The sequence below is a fragment of the Silurus meridionalis genome, chromosome 14 (assembly GCF_014805685.1).
Source record: "Silurus meridionalis isolate SWU-2019-XX chromosome 14, ASM1480568v1, whole genome shotgun sequence".
Lineage (NCBI taxonomy): Eukaryota > Metazoa > Chordata > Actinopteri > Siluriformes > Siluridae > Silurus > Silurus meridionalis.
Genome location: NC_060897.1, coordinates 23,000,155 through 23,018,884, shown reverse-complemented (window position 1 = coordinate 23,018,884; position 18,730 = coordinate 23,000,155). Strand labels below are relative to the sequence as shown.

General features: G+C 39.3%; 1 protein-coding gene across 1 annotated transcript in view; it reads right to left on the bottom strand.

Annotated features, from left to right (window-relative positions):
- The window catches only part of xylt1 (xylosyltransferase I), a 56,804-nt gene that overhangs the window by 21,626 nt on the left and 16,448 nt on the right, over window positions 1–18,730 (bottom strand). The window contains exons 2-3 of the mRNA XM_046866484.1: window positions 5,644–6,106; window positions 280–452 (exon numbers count right to left, since the gene is read on the bottom strand). Coding sequence (XP_046722440.1) covers window positions 280–452; window positions 5,644–6,106 — 636 coding nt within the window. The remainder of the gene's footprint in view (window positions 1–279; window positions 453–5,643; window positions 6,107–18,730) is intronic.

Here is an 18,730-nt window from a genome sequence, read left to right as displayed (position 1 = left end):
TCTATCTGAGATTTCTGTAGGTTCAGAAAAACACCTGTATCCTACTTGTGAGTAAATGTTTTTATGTTGTTATTATTTATATAGGATTCATGCTCCCAACTGTCTCCGCATGTTAACTTTTATTGAGTTTTGTGGGTGTCGCTCAATGCAAATGAGTTACAGGTGATGAATTAAACATTTTCTTATTTGGTTTTCTTAAACTGTATACTTTGAATTACTGGACATAATTGACTAAGATAGTTAGAGTTGCTAAGATGTGTGTGTGTGTGTGTGTAATACCTTGTCTACGTGGATGTAGTAGAAGTGTGAGGTATGATAAATGGCTTTGAAGAGACGTTGCACTTGGCGCGAGGCTCGGCCATGGACCACCAGCACGAAGGCGATACGTACAGGTACAGCTGGCACTGTTTCCATGGAGTCCTCTTCCCAGTGCATGTTCACACTCGCTTTACCTGCACAGCACAGACACACACACACACACACACACACACACACACACAGAAACAGTTATTCACTTATTTATGGAGGAAAATCCCCCTGAGAGTAAAGCTGCCTTTTCAGCAGAGTTCATTTACAAAACACACAAACACACACATTCATAGACACACAGTACTGCTATAGTTTAGATCAGCACAGGTAACTCGTTCACATTGACCGTACACTGTTATTTCTTGAGAATTTGTAAATGATTTATTACACTTGTTTTTTTTTTAAACGATTCATTTACTAGATCCAGTGTGAAACATGCACGCAGTTTTATAGGGTATTATTCATATATACCATTATATTTTTTATATTTCCTGATGTCAGGAAAAAAAACATTTATCATAGTAAAAATGTTGATGTCTAGTGTGAAAGGATGCTGGGAAAAAACTATGCATGTTACATTTTCAGGACTTCTTACCCTGTACTATAAACATTTTCAGCAATATTTTTTCAAACAAACAAACTTTAAAGATTTCCTCCGAATCCAAGTGGAAACAAATGAAACCTTAATTTAATGAATAAATGAATTGATTTATTCATAATGAAAAAACATGGTAGTATGTTATAAAATTAGCAAGTTGAAATGACAATAACCATAAGTTTGGTTTGTGTGTTTTTTTTTTTCTATTTCCATTTGCTGATATAATGAGCTCCACTCTCCTGGAAAGATGTTCCACTAATTTTTGTGGAGATTTGTGAGATTTCTGTCAGACACAAGGGTGTTAAAAAAGTCAGGTCCTGATGTAGGTGAGGTAAGGAGGACTGGGGTGCAGTCAGTGTTCACATTTATTCATGAGAGCTCTCTAGCAGGAGACCTTCCACTTTAAACCATGTCAAGCACAGGGTTTGTGGTATGACCAAAATTCTGTTTCACTATATGAGTAAATTTATTTCATGGTAATGATATGCTTCACATTATAGTTGTTTAATTAAGTAGTTATTCTGTAAAACTGACAAAAAGGGGCTTTATATAATAAATAAACTTCACCCTTTTTTGATTAGTTTTTTCTCTTTCACTTCACTGAAGCACTTGTAACTCGGAATCACATACCTCAGATCAAGGGGTTTTGATCATGTGTTGAAAACCCCTTCTTATCCACACTGTGTAAACTGGTGCCATGTCTTTGCAGATACACATCGCAATGGCCTGTGTTACTTCTTTCGATCTCTTTGAACTTTTCTCCTCATCTGTTTGTTTTTCTTTCTCCATGTTTTTAACAAACTCCCAGCATTTCCCTCAGTGTCACGCACGATTTATTTATTTATCCCAATAACGATATATACCATCACACCGTCATATGGTGCAATATGTGAAAAGAGCTCTATGGCAACAATTATTAGACAATATTATAAATGTAAAATTATCACCACTACAATATATTTACTGTAATATAATTTATCATGATATCACGAGCTGTTGGGTTAGAAGGATAAATGAGCTTTTCAAGAGGTTATTCAAGTCTTATGGAACTAAAGGAAATCAGTGATCAGGATCGTGGAGTTGTTTTCTGCTAAAAAAAAAGCATTTAAAAGTTATGTATGCGAAAGTTACATGAGCAAGTTTGATGAAAACGTTCCTCCTTTTAAATTTGCCCAAATACAAATCAACTAACTTTAGAAAGAAAACAGCTGTGGGACTGAAGCACTGAGAGTGCTGCTCACTCAGGCAGCTGTGGTGCAATTTGAATAACAAAGTGATGCTATTTTGTCGCTTAAAAAACCCGGTGTTGCACGCAGTACCTTCAAAAGTGCTGGAACCCTATTTTTAAATGCTAGAGGAACATTAAACTGATCAAATAACACTTCATTCTTTAGCTAAATATTAAATTAATATTAAATGCTTTTCAGTGCACTTTGTCTCAAACTTCTTTCTTCTTTTCTTTTCCTTACTTTTCTTTTTTTTCCATTTCTCCTCTTCTCTTTTTGCCTTTCACTCCTGGCTTCCTCTTAATGAAGAAGCCACCTGAGATGTCTTTGAACATTTGTATTGGCTGATTTTGCACTCACCATTCCAAACCTCGTCCCAAATTGCCTCAGTGGAGTTTAGTTAGGGACACTGCTCACCTTATGCATCTCGACTTTATCTTAAAAAGCATTTTCATCATTACACAGGGATTAAAGTAAAAATGTTCTTCCTTTGCTCCTTGAATTGATTAGCAAATATATTAGGATTTCAAAAGCAATATATAAACAAAACCTAAACATTTAGCAAAAGAATTTCTGACCACTAATCTCCTATAGTTCCAGCATATTGAGGACAAATCCCACATTTCTTCTAGATTCAAATTGAGCCTTATAAACCCACCCCCAGTAGAAGTTGTTTTTTTTTTTTGGGTGGGGGTGTAATTTACATAAAGAAAAATAAATGTTTTATCAATGCACTTGTAATTTCCCTCAAAGACAGCAGGGCGGCGATACACTGCAAACCGTTCATTTAATAAATAACAGTTACATCTAATATTAAAATGCATAGTAATACTTATCAATTGTAATAAGGATGCGTGTTAGTGACATGCGTAAGCGCTGTGGTTTTGATGAAATGTGGATTAGCTACAGAAGCACAGCCACTAGAGCTGTGTAACTTTAGCAGGACCTCGTTGTGTGTGGTTGAGGGTGAGAGATAGAGATCGCAATACACTAGAGTACACCAGGCAACAAAACCGAATTAAGATGGAAACATTAGATGCGCTATTAACGCACTGGCACTCACGGCCACACATCCTAACCGCAGCATCACCTCTCACACTGAAAGAGTTTCACTGCAGCCATGAATGCGAGTTACAGGACACCAGCATCAACTATCCTCCCTTCTCACACTCACAAATAGCGCAGCAGACCGCAAGGACTCGACCGAGAGCTGAGTACAGCTTTCTAAAATTGCCCTGCTGTGTAAACACACACTCACACATATGCAACGCTCGAGCAATCACGTACTGCTTCTAAAGCTGGCCACATTGGGTTCCAGGGTGGATTCGATTTTAAGAGCCTTGTATCAAGTTACACCCAGAGTGGTTCTGGAGCGAGGCCACGCTCCGACTACAGCCTGATGGGCAATAATGACTGTAATCTGTGTCTCGCAGTCTAGTCCTTACTGTCCCACACCTTTCACCGATGCCCTAAGGGGGCAGCCAGTCACCACTCCCGGGCCTTTGCTATTCCTTTAATCAGGCCGGAGCTCTTCAACCACCTCGTCCTCAATTCTGTCTTTTATGTGTTTAAGGACAGGAGTGAGCAGATTAGATTCAGGAGCAGCAACAACGCCCATTCCGTCTGCCTTGTCCTGTCATTAAAACAACGACGCATTGAGTTCACACACACACACACACACACACACACACACAAACAAACAGAGTGACAGATTCCAAACACTATGGGTGTGTGTGTGTGTGTGTGTGTGTCTAATAAACTGAACGTATATGTGTAAAAAGAACATAATACATGTATTATTAGACATGCAAACAGGGCAGGGAATGACAGACAGACAGATATATAAATATCATATCCAGACACGTATCATTTCTGTATGTTTAAAAGTAGCATATACGTGTCTCTGGGATGCTGAAAAGCATATTATGAAATCTTTGGAACTAAGACAAATGAGGATAGACAGGAAAGATAAATAAACAAAACTGAAAACCTTTTTATGCATGTTGTGTCATAATTTATAGCATTTGATCAGGATGAGCAATCCGTCAAAAATACGCAAACAGATCAGCCTTTAGTACCTCCAATAGGAATGTGAGAAGACTAGGATAGGAAGAAAGAAAGAAAATTGTTCTCATCTCTACAGTTTAGCTTAAAACACACCAGCTTTTTTGTGGTTACTGTAAAAATCAGTCTTTTTTTTTCTCGAGGAAACCATTATCACACACTGTTCACAGTAAATGATTTAAGATTTCAGGGTAGTTTTAAGTAACTCTACTGTAAGCGCTAATCCAGTTCCCTGCAGGCTTCCTGCTGCAGAATGGACTTTTCATCCTGGCTGCTCCACCCAAACCATGTTCTTAGAAAACCTCCTCGATTTAGAAACCTGCTATGACTCTTCTGTGGTCTGACTTTCATGTAGTTTGAGACACCGGGTCGGAAAAGCTGCTGTTGTTTGCCCTCAAAGGCTTCATCGATTGCCTCATCTGATAATTACATGAAGCTCGATACACACACAGACACACACACTCGTGATGTACATGTGGTTTGGTATGGTTAGCTAGAATTACTCTTGCATCGACGCCCTCTAGATCCCGGGCTTTGGTCTCTATGGAGACAGCCTCACCATATCTGTTAGAAAGCATCAGGGTTTCCGGAAGGGTCTATGTTCAGAAGTTTCAAACGGACCTGTCACTGTTCTATTTAAACACAACCGCCACCCTGATTTGCGTTGAGGCCACAAAACGCTACATAATTACATGAATAGGTTTTTTCTCTAGTCAGCTTTTGGAACTGGCAGAGAAAGTTTTAAAAAAGAAAAAAGAAGAAAACGCTGCTCAGCGTGGCAATTACAAGCGTCTAAGCTGGCACGGAAATCCACAATCTCATTTCCAGCCTGTCTCTGATTGTAATTACAAGTGCCGCGGCTGTCTGTTGCTAGTTCCGTGAGGCTTAATGAAGCCCCTCCATAAACCTCCACTGACAGCACTGCAATTAATTCAGGAAAAACCTCCATTATCTTAACTTTTATTTATCTTTCATTCCCACCACACTAATATATTTCCTGCTTGTCAAAAAAAATTACGTTTTATAATCATTTATTATAGATAGAGGGTTTGATGGGAATTTTTTATTTTATTTATATATATATATATATATATATATATATATATATATATATATATATATATATATAAGTATAATTTAGTTATTGGTTTATATTTTCTTAATTAGACCAGCAGAAGATAAACAACAAGAAACAAACAGCGATTAAGGAGGTCAAGCTCTTTTTAGCCGCATCGCTTAGCCAGAAGCCAGTGGTACCATCTGCGCTTGTTCCCAAGGAGATATACTAAATTTAAAAAGTAGAATGTGAAGCTGTTGCTGAGATACAGCCTCACTTCCTGTTTTTGATAGCATCTACTAATTTTAAAAGCTTATTTGCTAACTTTAGTTATTCATTCATTATCTGTGGAATTAAAATTTTTTTTTAAAGATATGGATTGTACTCACCCTCTAGGGGGCAATAACGAGTGACTTTCTCCGGCATCAGTTGCTTGTCTTTGTGGCGGCAGTACACTTCGGCAATCTGCTGTCTGCATTCCTTGGTTTTAGCGCGCGACAGAGCCGAAATGGCCTCCTTGCCTGTGATCTCGCATTTTGGTGGCTGGTCATATTTAATATCTTGCGTGGCAGCGCCTGAACTCTTGACCCGCTGGTTGTGATGGCGCTGAGGAAGTGGCGTGAGGGAGGCGTCATGCCGGTGCCTCGACCCTGTTTGGTTAACGCTGTAGTGGACGAGTTCGTTGGAGCTCTTGGCTTTCTCAGGCACCTCCTGTTGCTTATTGGAAGCGTGACGCTGCGTCTGAAGACGTGCCGCAAAGTTACTGTTGTCGATGCTCTCAAAGTCTTTGGGCACAGAGTTCTCATTGTTGCTGTCCACACGGACCTTCTCCTTGGGATGATGTAAGTAGTCCTGGAGAGACAAAACAAACCCAAAGTTTAGGAGAATGTCAATGCCAAAGTCTAAATACCGTCACCTTGAGAACCTAGCTGGAAATTTAAAACCACGTTCCAAACTAGACCTTGCAGAAAGACAGAGGTTACTCTGATTACAGAAATCATTATTCCATTAACGTTCTAATCAAGCCTCGCTCGGGACAACCACAAAGCTCTCGCCCATTCCTTAAGACATTCGCTGTGTGAGTGAAGCATGCAGAGGAGTTGCACAGTGAAGGTGAGGGAGTACGTGAGAAGTCATTTCTTTCTCACATTAATGAGGATCTTTGTGAAATGTAATTATAAACACCAAGGAAAGGTGAACAAGGGCTTATGGCTAATGCACTGATATCACAGGTTATTTAGGTTAATTTACGGCAAACGGCACTCATATGCAGATTTATTTTGTTGGAAAATTTTGTACATGTCTTACATTGTAGAAACTACGTGTTTGATATGATTCTGTGGCCTAAGTATATTCGTTTAAACGTTTTTATTTTGGTGGGAAATTACACAAATCTGAATAAAATCACAACCCTGATACTGCTTTCGTGACTCCACTATAAAAGGATTACTGTAAAGCTTCGGCTCAAAATGAAGGTTATGATTTTCATTTGTATTCCCCCAGTGGACAAACTTTCAGATAACAGACTAAAAAATTCATGTTATGGAACTAATTACAAACAATATTAATTTGTGTGAACAGGATTTTGCATTAATTTGAAGATAAACTGCACTTTATAATAGATAAAACCAGGATACTAAGAAAACTTCAAGAAAATGATACATTTCATTCTTTAAAGAAACATCTACAGACAGAACATGATGTTTCTCACCATGTTAGAAATGTGTTGAAATTTAGCCTAAAAAAATACAGACTTTTGTCGTGACAGTCCGACCTGAGTTGTGAACTGTAATGTGTTATCAGAAAGTGTGTTTGTGGGTGGGGGGGATTACAGGCACTAGGATTAATAACCTGAGGAACCACAGGAGGTGAGTTTGACTGCCGGGGAGAAAGAAGGGTTTTGATCGATCACTTGCAAAAAGTAAAAAAATAAATCTGTCTTTTCCCAGAATCCATTGCTCTATGCTACTAAGCCGCATCCCCCATAATGGTTCGGCACACCCTCTCTATTTTTATTAAAGACGTTTTTTTCCTCCTCTGCTTGTCCTCCTCACCCTCATTAATATAAATGATTTATTAATATACACAATTCATTAATATGCATGAATATGCAAAGTTGAAAACACCCCCGTTTTGTATCTTGCTGGCTGCTAGTAAACCAACTTATATACTCAGTACCTTAATATTCTTCCTTGTTTCCTCACCTTTTTTATGCTAGGCAAAACCGTTAAACATAATAAATGTTGTCATAGTTGTCATAGCAACTACAATTTGTTGGTCAATAAAAGTGACTGGTTAGCTATATACACCCAGCAAATAAGTTTCGTAGCTGTTTATGTTTATAGCATCATAAACTGAGCTCATATGTAGCTCCGCCCCAAATCTGTATCAAGCACTTTAGTGAAACTTTCAAGTTTATTGTGTAAGTATTAGGAAGTGTGAGTAGAACATGCAGAAGAGGTGTGTACAAGGCTGCTTCAAAAGATTCCTCACTAGTTCTGGGTAGCACTAGGGTTCTGGGTTTCTAATAAAGGATCTAGATCGTAGTGAAAGGACGTAGGGCCATACTGGTGAGGAACACATGAGGAACCCTTAAGGTTCTAGATTTGCTATGCAGAGTATTGGCTACACATACGACCAGCACCATCTTACCTCAGTGACCTCATCACATCTCGCACTGCACCACACTGTCTGAGATCCTCCAGCACTGCTCGATTGGTACCACCTTCTCTCAGAATGAGAGGTAAGTACAATTCAAGGCTCTTCTCTGTTCTGGCACCGAGGTGGTGGAATGAACTTCCCCTAGATGTCCGTACAGCAGAGTCCCTGATTATCTTTAAGCGACGACTGAAGACCTACCTCTTCCTAAAATACCTACATTAGCACTTTCCAAGTTTGTAGAATTCGAGTTATAGTTATATTGAGTTTGTAATCTTGCGTACCAGTGTAGATTTATTCATTACTAGAGATTTAAAGCACTTTGTACGTCGCTCTGGATAAGGGCGTCTGCTAAATGCCGCAAATGTAAATGTAAATGTACACATCAGACACACACAGGTCTTAGGTCAACTGTAGGTCATGCTGTATGGGCGTGTCTCACACACACACACACACACACACACACACACACACCTGTTCAGCTGTTCATCTGAATGGAGGGCCGGGTGGACTGAAGAGCACACGTATGAAACCTGAATCCACTCAATAGCATCACACACACACTTTGGCCTTTTTTGCCACTGAGCAGCTGTGTTAGCTTTGTGTTAGCATTGTGTCTGGCAGGTTTCTATATTTACCCCCTGTCTGTGTGTGTAAATAATTATAATCATTTATGTCGACACTGACAGTACCCACCTTTTCTTTTCTTTTTTTCTTTTTTTTTTTAAATACGTCAGTAATACAGAGCAGAACAGAACAAAAAATATTTGAAAACTCTCAGCACATTTTCTAGTGTTGATTTAAAGGCTAACACAGTGTTGACTTTGTGTTATATATCGGAGAACTGAAACGATCCAACGCTAATATGACTTTAATGTGCAGAGCCGCACCAGGAATTCACGCAGCTATTTAGCGAAAGTCGCTAATGAATTGTCCGTGGGTTGATTTTCAAACAGAAATCTTGTGTTAAAAACACACAGGAAACTAAAATGATTCATTTGTGCTCTTTAAGGAAATCCATACAGAGCTTGGAGGCTGGCAAAAGTGCCTGTGCAAATATGCTTTATAGATCTATGAGTGAATTATATCCACATCACATTCATTTTCCAGTGGTACCAAAAAAATACCTGCACATTTTTAGATAGTGTTTTATATATATATTAATAAATGTAGACCGTACTGAAATTGTACTACTACTATTATTATTATTAAACAAGTTTCCTTAAGATATTGCAAAAGTTAGGTTTAAAAATGTATAAAATTGATCATAAATTTGATTGGACGGAACTAAATTAGCAATTTTTTGATGCTTTAAACCACTTTGTATCAAATGATCTTTGACAATCCTCCATTTGCTGTTGTAATAAGCTACACTCTTCTGAGAAGATGTTCCACTAGATTTGCTTGAGACTTATTCAGGGTGTAAAGGTGAGGTGAGGTGAGGTGAGGTGGGGTGAGGTGAGGTGATGAGGCCTAGAATGCAGTCAGCGTTCATATTTATTCGTGTTAAATAGGTTTGAGGTCAGAGCTCGATAGTAGGAGATCTTCCACTCCAACCCATGTAAAGCAGATCTTTATAGAGCTTTTTGCTCAGTCTTTTTTGTATCCTCCCACCCTGCCATGTTTTTATGATTAGATTGATGAGAACAGCCGCAGTTATTACATTATTTGAATTTGTGTAAAAAAAAAAAAAAAGACAGTGAGCTTACTAACTCCAGGTAGAGAAGCATATACGATTTTAGAGCCCAAAAGAGGCCATAAATCGCACAGCACTGGGACTTAATGGAAACCCTGTTAGTGGACGATTAGGAGAGTCGTAAATAGTTCAGCAGAGCTCAAGCAACACGAGTCGATGTGTATTACTTTAGCTGCAGTGAGCTTTTCAACTCAGAGAATTACAGCACAGAGGTGGAAAACGTGTGTGTTTACACATCACTTCCACACACACACACACACTACAACATCCATATGGCTGAAGAGGTTAAAGCTGTGCAGCGCTTTTAGCCTTTTCTTCCCTGATGACGCCTACACAGACAGGATGTTATGACGATCGGAGAGCTGTAAGACAAATAATGCACTTCCTATAACTTTAAATCAGGAAGCCAGACTTCAGACTTCACGTCACAAGGACCGTCTCATTCTCAGACCCTCAGACACTTCGAACACCATGACATGTCTCTCAGCAGGACAGCGGGGACGTTTACCTGATCCCAAGACCTCATGGGTCAGGGGTCATGCCAATCACCTTACAATATGGGTGCGTGACCTTTAACCTCGAGAAATATTGGCACACTGATGTGTGTGGAATTCTAGTCACAAGTCCACTGCACAGGATTCTGGGAATAATGATGAACTCTGACGGCCCTCGTTGACTTTCTCCAGAGACATGACATATGGGTCTCACATACACATACACACACACACACACACCCACACCTACACACACACACACACACAAAACAGTGTAGTGCTGTAAACAGAGTGTGTTGCTCCACACGGTGCATAAACGGTGCATGTGACAAGACAAGTCTTAAGCTTGACTTTGAGTAAACACTTCTATACAACACAAATACAAACACACACAGATGAACATTCAACAGCATAAACACGCCGAAAATGAGCAGGAGATTTATACAACCAATAAACACCGGACCAAACACCACAATTATGTTGACACAAAATGTACTTTAGCTGCAAACCTCTCAGCCGAGAACTTATTCCCAGGGTCTTTTCAGCTTCGGCAGAGTTCACACTACCAATGAAAATCTGAGTCGTGTCGATATCGGAAAGAAAAACACGATCCGGCCCAAACCAAATCTCCGAGAAATCCTGATGTTTGACATGTTTGCTTATAGAGCAAACATCATGTAAAGGTCACATAATGATAACAGTAGTTACATAAGTTACCATGGAAACAGGTTTGTGTGGCTTTGTGTGACTTCTAATAGAGAAGTCGGGTGTTTTAGTCGTCTTAATGTGGACAGTTTAGACCATCAGAAGTGAAGTATTTCAAAAGGAAATAAACATTTTAGTAGCTAAATATATATTTTTATCAGCAGCAGATGAGACTTGAGGTTTCTGTAACAGGATCAGAGAAGGAAACATGGTCCAATTTCACCTTTCCCTCATTAATATTATGGAGTATTTAAAATCTTGAGTTTTCTCAGATTTCTGATGCTGATCCTATAAAAATTGTACTGATTCAGCACTGATTTACAGAATTATCCAGAGCGACTTACATTTAACTCATTCATACATCTGGGATTTAAATCCACGACCTTCAGATCCCAAGTCCAATGTCTCAACCACTAAGCTTCCAAACTGATCTAATAGTAATCTAATACTGACATGATACTTATCCAATAGTTACTGATTCGATTACAGATGTAAAACTGATTAAATTAACGATGAAATAAAGATCCAAATCCATGATCTTATACCAGATCCAAAACCAAACCTGACACTGATCTGATTCTGATCTTCTACAGACTGATCTAATACTGATCCCGATCTGTTGTCATGTTAATGCACATTTTCTATCGTCCATGTCATTTAGATAAGGGGCGGAGCTAAACACAAAAAATGCCTGCATTGTCTGCATTTTAGGCTTGGTAAACAAAGCAGCTTTGTGAAACATTCCAGAAAAGGCATCTGCTGATATATAGGGATCTAGAAATGTATTTAAGCTTATAATGTTCCTTATTATTATTATTATTATTATTATTAATTGCTTAATCACCTCAAACACAGTTTGCTTTAAAAAAAAAAGAGGAGAAGCGTAGAGATGAGGAATGTGAAGCAGCATGTTTCAAGGTCTTTGTAGCTATGGGGAAAAACCATGGCTGTGGGTCTCAGTTATATGACACTTGGCTCAGACATTATGTAATATTACTGCGTGTGTGTGTGTGTGTGTGTGTGTGTGTGTGTGTGTGTGTGTGTGTTGGAGTGATTGTGTAAGGGCCGTCGTCTGAACTGTTGTATCGGTTGAGCATGAAACACCTTTTTGAACGGTGATACATCCGGTGCGTGGAAACAAAAGGGGCTCTGTGGAGGTGCATTCCACACGCCCCTGTTACTGAACAAGGAGAGAGTGTGTGTGTGTGTGTGTGTGTGTGAGAGAGAGAGAGAGAGAGAGAGAGCAACACTTTTTGTGTGAAGCATGTGTTTCATTGTGACAGACTTAACCACGAGTTGTGTATCTCGTCTTCACGCCTGCACCACCTTCATGTGTGTGTTTACACACCTACATGGGATTTTATCTGATGTTGAAATTTGCGTCGCAGCGAAACAGCAAAGGGTGCCAATAGTTTAACAGTTAGCAGAAACACTGAGGAGTATTTCTTAATTGTAACAAAAGGTAGGGCCCCTTGGAAGGATGAAGCGCTTCCTATGTAGGGCATAAACACTGCAGGAGGCTTCACTACACTGATTTTAATCAATACAAAACCAGTATAGAAATGTTTGTGATCTGAACGCACTTCTGTAGATTCAAATCAAAAAAAGAGAAAGAAACAAGGAGAAAAAAGTGCAGTAATGAGGAAGTTTTTTGGAGGAAGTTTTACAGGGTTTTTCAATCCACTGGTTAAATTGGTAAAATCTTTGCAAAAATTTACCATTCTGTTATTTTTTTCATGTTCCTGTATATGATCTGTAAAGAAAAGGGGCGGGGCTAAAATAGGGTGGGGATGAAGACATTCGTGTCCGTAATGAGGAAGTGTATATGTTTGTGTTCACTCCGAAAACTCGTACTTTAATTTTAAATAAAGACAATAACAAAAATAACCAGTAAGCTGGTAAGCAGCTTAAAAGCTGACCGATGTGAGGCAGATGTGTGTGACACTGTGAATGTTCCACAAAGGTACAGCAGCAGGTTCAACTTTATCACTTGTCAAGTCATAAAAGATTTGCGTCCTCTAGAAGTTGTGACGAACGACATAGAAGACATCTTTTGAAAGAACTTGAAAGAACTACACCACTGCTCTGCTGAATTTTCTGATTGCTGATTGGCTATAAGGGGTCTGTTAAGTGGCGGTCATGTTATCGTTTCTATGGTAACAACACATTCATTGGAATGTTCAGCGACGCATGAACACTGTTCTTATTCTACAGAATAACGTCCTTGTAACTCCTGAGGACCTCCTGCAGTTATTGTTTTTCTGAAGCGCTTTCAAAGTTTCATCCTGGACATGATCCACAATCACACCAGTACTGATATTATAAATGTTGTGTAAAAAACATCATTCCAGCTCACATGGAGATGGAGATGGAGTTGAGTGTCAGCAGTGTGAAAATAAAGCGCTAAACCCCGTGTGGATTTGGACGTGCAAACTGAGCTGCCGCTCGCAAATTTTTGTTTGAAAATCCATTGGAGAATCTCATGTGGCGTTTTGCAAGGTCTCCAAGCACCTGCTGGGCCAATGTGTGATTAGCAATGTGTGATCTAATGTTTCTCTCTCTCTCTCATACACAGAGCTTTAAACTGCTTAGACCGGGTGTTTAGGATCGACCGGTCGGCTGTAATCCATCAGCGTGGCCTCTGAAACCCGGTCTGATTTGAAAGCGTGTTTGTGTGTTAGGAACATCTGAACACTGTTCACATTCTCAAACTAATCCACACCGGAGTGTTGATGACATCATGAACTGCTTTAATAGCTTAACCAAGTGCATGTTTATGATCCCTGCATTACTTCTTGCACTATGTAGCGAATATCTACTGTCTATAGACGTATACGTGATGTAACAAGCTTATATATATATAATACTTGAGCAGAATATTGTGGACAATTGACCATAAGATTGGGATGTGCTTTTAACAGAAAGTCTCCAGTTGTAATAACTTTCACACTTCCACTATATTTTGAAGTGTGCTTGTGGAGATTCATTCAGCCACAAGGGTGTTAGTAAAGTTAGGTACTGATGTAGGTGAGGTGAGGAGGTTAATTCCAAAAGGTGTTCATTGTGGTTGAGGTTAGAGATCTATATCAGGAGATCTTCCACTCCAAGCCATGTTAAGCAGATCTTCATGGAGCTGGATTTGTTCCATGCTGGAACAGGTTTGAGTCTCATAGTTCAAGTAAAGGGAAAAATGTTGACCTTTTATACAATTATGTGCCTCTGACTTTAAATCAAATATGGCTGGAAAAGTTAGGTGTCCAATTACTTTTGGCTACATAGTTTGGTGAATAGGGGAAGAAATCTGACCAAATTACATTTGTGTTCATTATGTTCATTATAGCTTCTTTTTTAAAAATTGACCGCTATATGTTACAAACGTTTTCACTCGGAGTCCGAGGCTTAAACACGTGTGTGATTAGTTTAACTCGACTCATCCCGCTGAGTCCGATGCCTTATTTGTGTATGATATCTTTGAAAGATTTAAGATGCTAATCCACTTGGCTTGACGTTACTAGAGATGCTAGGTGAGCTTTTTATCTCATTACGAGCCTCGACAGCGTGTCATGTTTCCCTCTTCTCTTAGTCTGTGTGTGTGTGTGTGTGTGTGTGTGTGTGTGTGTGAGAGAGTGAGAATCAGGTAATCGATCGAGTCATGTGTTTGTGTGTGTGTATATATATGTATACTGTATGTATATGTGTATATATATATATATATATATATATATATATATATATATATGTGTGTGTGTGTGTGTGTGTGTGTGTGTGTGTGTGTGTGTGTGTGTGTGAGCAGAGTGTGAGCAGTGTGTATAAAAATGGAAGGTGCTGCTCCTTTTCCCTGCTGTAGTATTAGAGCGGCTCTGGTGTCTTTCCTTATTTAAACTCCTGTTACATCAGAACAAACAAGCACCTCGGGCGAGAGGGAGAGAAAGAGAGAGAGGGAGAGAGAGAGAGAGAGAGAGAGAGAGAGAGAGAGAGAGAGGGAGGTAAAGCTTTACAGGCAGAGCATTTAAACAGGCATACAGATGAGGCCGTGCAGCAATTAGTGAGTATTCACAATTCACGGCTCGCAGCCTTTTAATGAAACACTCAAGCTGCTGCTGCTGGAGGAACAGGACGGTCCATACGCATCCTCCTACAAGAACATCACGTTTACAAACATGACATTACAGCGGCTGCTTCTTCTCTTCACTAACAGTCACGTGATTGACGTGACCATGCTCTCTATATCAATTTATTTTAACATGCTAATGTGGCCATGATGCTTCACAGGGACTTAAAGCATGAATCAGTGTTCAGTGTTAAACCCTCCATGTGACAACACTTTCATGTTGCTCCTAACTTTAAAAGTGTAGACATGAGAAACCATTAAACCTCTTCCGAGTATTTCACCCACAAAACACAGAGAAACAGATGTGACTTGTGTCTGTATTTCTCTGGTTGTCAGTTCTTTACGGTTCTTTTGATTGAGATTCTGCTGGTTCTTAGTTTCATATGGCTCAGATGAACAGTTTGCAATGGTTACAGCTATCTTCTAGTTCAGAGTTTCTTCTGGTTCTAAGGTCTTTCTGGTTCAGTGTTCTGTTTGGAGTTTCTTCTAGTTGATTCTCTGTTCCATGTGTTTCAAGTTTTGATTTAGAGTTTGGTATAATTAAATCCTTTTTCTGGTTTCGAGTTCCTTCTTTTTTTAAAGCGCTACTGATTCTAAAATCCTTTTTGTTCTTAAATTCTTCTGGTTATTAGTTCCATCAGGTTCTGAGATTCTTCTGGATCAAGGTTCCATCAGGTCAAGAATTCTTTCTGGTTCCTGACTTTGTAAAAATCATTGTAGTGCTGAATCTTAGTTTCTGTGTGGCTCAAGGTTCTATCAGATTCAGATTTCCTTCTAGTTCTAAGACCTGTCTGGAGTTTGATTCACTGTTCACTGATCTCACTTTGATGAAATTTTGTTTAATTTGGTGTTGAAATCCTGAGACACTCTTAAACAATTTAGCTAACAAAGGTTCCCTCAATGTTCTTGAAACATCTGTTATATTAGTAGTTCATTATGCACAGTGCTGAAGCTGATAGTGCTGCAAACATGTTGTGATAAGACACAGATATAAGACTCTTATCACTAAATGTTCTGACTCAAGATCAGACGCCATGATGTGGAATCGAATGCTGAACACACCACAACCACAAAAAAGAGAGTCTATAATGATATACTCTGTACTTATACTCCTTCTGGTTTTATTATTCTAGTCTCTCCCAAAATATAAACAACCTCAGAATATAATTCAGACACAAATCAAAGTCGAACATAAATTATACATGAAGGTCCGAAACTATTTCGAAAACCTTCCTATATGTAGAGCTACAGTATTTCCCCGAACCAGAAGCCGCCATGCTCTTGGTAACGTGACCACATGAACGTAGACAGCAACTGCAGGAGACTTTCCAGCTGGGAATGTTCAGAGCATTTATCTCCAACACCAGTCCTGAAACTATCCAGAGGGAAAACTACAGCTGTGAGGATGAGGATGCCAGAACATGGACTCATGGCCTGTAATTTATGTAGAGCAAAAGTGAACCTGCTGTGGTCCATGAAGAGGGACGGAGGGGAAAAAAACGATCAAACAGGCTCAAGGAAAAAAAAAATCACTAAAAATGTTTTAGTGAAAAAACGTTTTTTTCCATCTGATCACCAACTTTTTTTAAGGTCCTGGCACCAGACTCGCTCGTGTGCTGCTATCGGTTTATATACACCTGGCAAAAGTCGCTCTGCTAGTACACACACACACACACACACACACACACATTGTCTATCAATACCCCCTTTGTAATGCAAAACTTGAGTAGCATGGCACACACAATTGGTTTCTTGGTGCATTCTTGATTTTAAAAAACACGGGCCAAGCAAAGAGCTCAACAGCTCAACAGGTATTAATTTGAGTTTGTGTCCCACTCTTTCACAGAAGGACAAACAGACTCGTCTCTGAGCTCGTTAGAGCGTATAGAAAAACTTAATAATGCTAAATCATCCATTTTTAATTCCCTGATTAACACACATGATTGATTATATTAGACAGGCAGCTCTCAGGGTGTGTTTCCCCCTTTCTCTCTCTCTCTTCCTCTTTTTTCCTCTGCCGTGACCGCAATATCATACACTGACTCACTCACACTGCAGGTTCTGATGAATCATCTGAAAATAACTGCGAGTCGCAATACAATCATTTCACAGCACAAAGACACTAATATATAGAGTCTAAGCTTTGCTGTCATGACTCAATAAATTAGCCCGGATCCGGGGGGCGCAACAGCTGCCGAAGCAACCTGTCGGGGGGAAAGAAGAAGATTAAAGCATCTGTCTCAGAAGGGAAAAAATATCACCTGAGAAAAGACATGAAGGATATTACGTTTATCACGTTTTTGCTTTATAGCAAAGCAAAATGTCTCGATCCTTACGATTTCCTCCGATTTCACGATTAGTCTTTACCTCATAGGGAAATTTCTCGGTTTCCCCAAGAATGGAAACATTTACAGAAATTCCAAACACGGAAAATTTTCAACGGTTTTTTTTTTTTTTTATGTTAAATAAACGTTTTTAACTTTTCTAAAATAACAGAAATCTAATAATAATAGCAACAGCTTTTACTTTTGCCAAATAACTGAAATTTCAGTGCATCACTTGACACACACACACACACACACACACACACACACACACTGAATTCACATCGCAATGTTAATTGTAATTTTCTCTGGTATGAGAAGATTTAAACAGGAGAGGTGTTGAGATTATTTGGAAGTCAGATTTTGCTCTTAAAGACTAAAGACACTTCTGTCATAGTCCACGCATTACACTGATATTATCTATTATTATCAAATATTTCATTAAATAAATAAGCAAAAAAAAAAACCACTGTAGAATAGCAGAACGTTAGAAATCCCTACAGCGTATAAAACATTGACGGCATCACCGGAACATGAAGCGAGTCCTCGCGTGCTCCCTCTGCTAACGGCATAACGGTTTATCTTTCTAACTGTACTGCACTTTCAAACAGCAGCACCTAAATATTTTCAGTTATGACACAAATAACCTGAACCGATTACAAATAGCAGCGAGTGTAGGTGTTGAGAAAAGCTCATGCGCTTCACACCCACATTCGTCCTCCTGAAACCGAGAGAGAGAGAGAGAGAGAGAGAGGAGAGAGAGAGGGAGGGAGAGAGAGAGAGGGGAGAGATTAGTAGAGAAGGGAGAAAAAAAAGAACATGAAAAAATGCTGATATATGGAAAGTCATGGCAATCTTTAAAGCCTAATTTGAAACACTGATGAGACATACAATGTAGAGCCTCACTTCAAACACAACGCTATTAAAAAAGAAAAACAAGGAGCGCGTCTCGTTAAAAAGCCTGTTAAAACCCGGGCAGAGATTAGAAAAGCGTCAGAGCTCGGAGCATGGAGTGAGGAGTGGAACGCTGAGAGACAGAGACAGAGAGAGAGAGAGAGAGAGAGAGAGACATCCAAAACAAATACTCTCGAAACACACTTCTGCTCTTTCTAAAATAAACGGATTATTATTCATATTATTTATTTATAAATTTTTCGAGCAGAAAAGTTATAATCTTTCATTCCTGACATAAACGAGAGTGTCGCCGAGTCATCAGTCACATCAGGGCCGTATATAATTAATAACAAAATCGTCCTCTATCTTCCTCTTGCTGAAATGACAGAATATATAAAGCGCTAGTGTGATTGCTGTGTTGCTGATTCAGCACTTAGTGCACTTAAAGAGAGCGAGAGAGAGAGAGAGAGAGAGAGAGAAAACGAGAGGCGAGAGAGAGCCATAAGCCAAAGTATCGCTGTGAGACTCAGAATTAACATCCACTGCCTGTTAAACATGTACTCATCCATCACAGATGACACGTTTGTCTCAGCA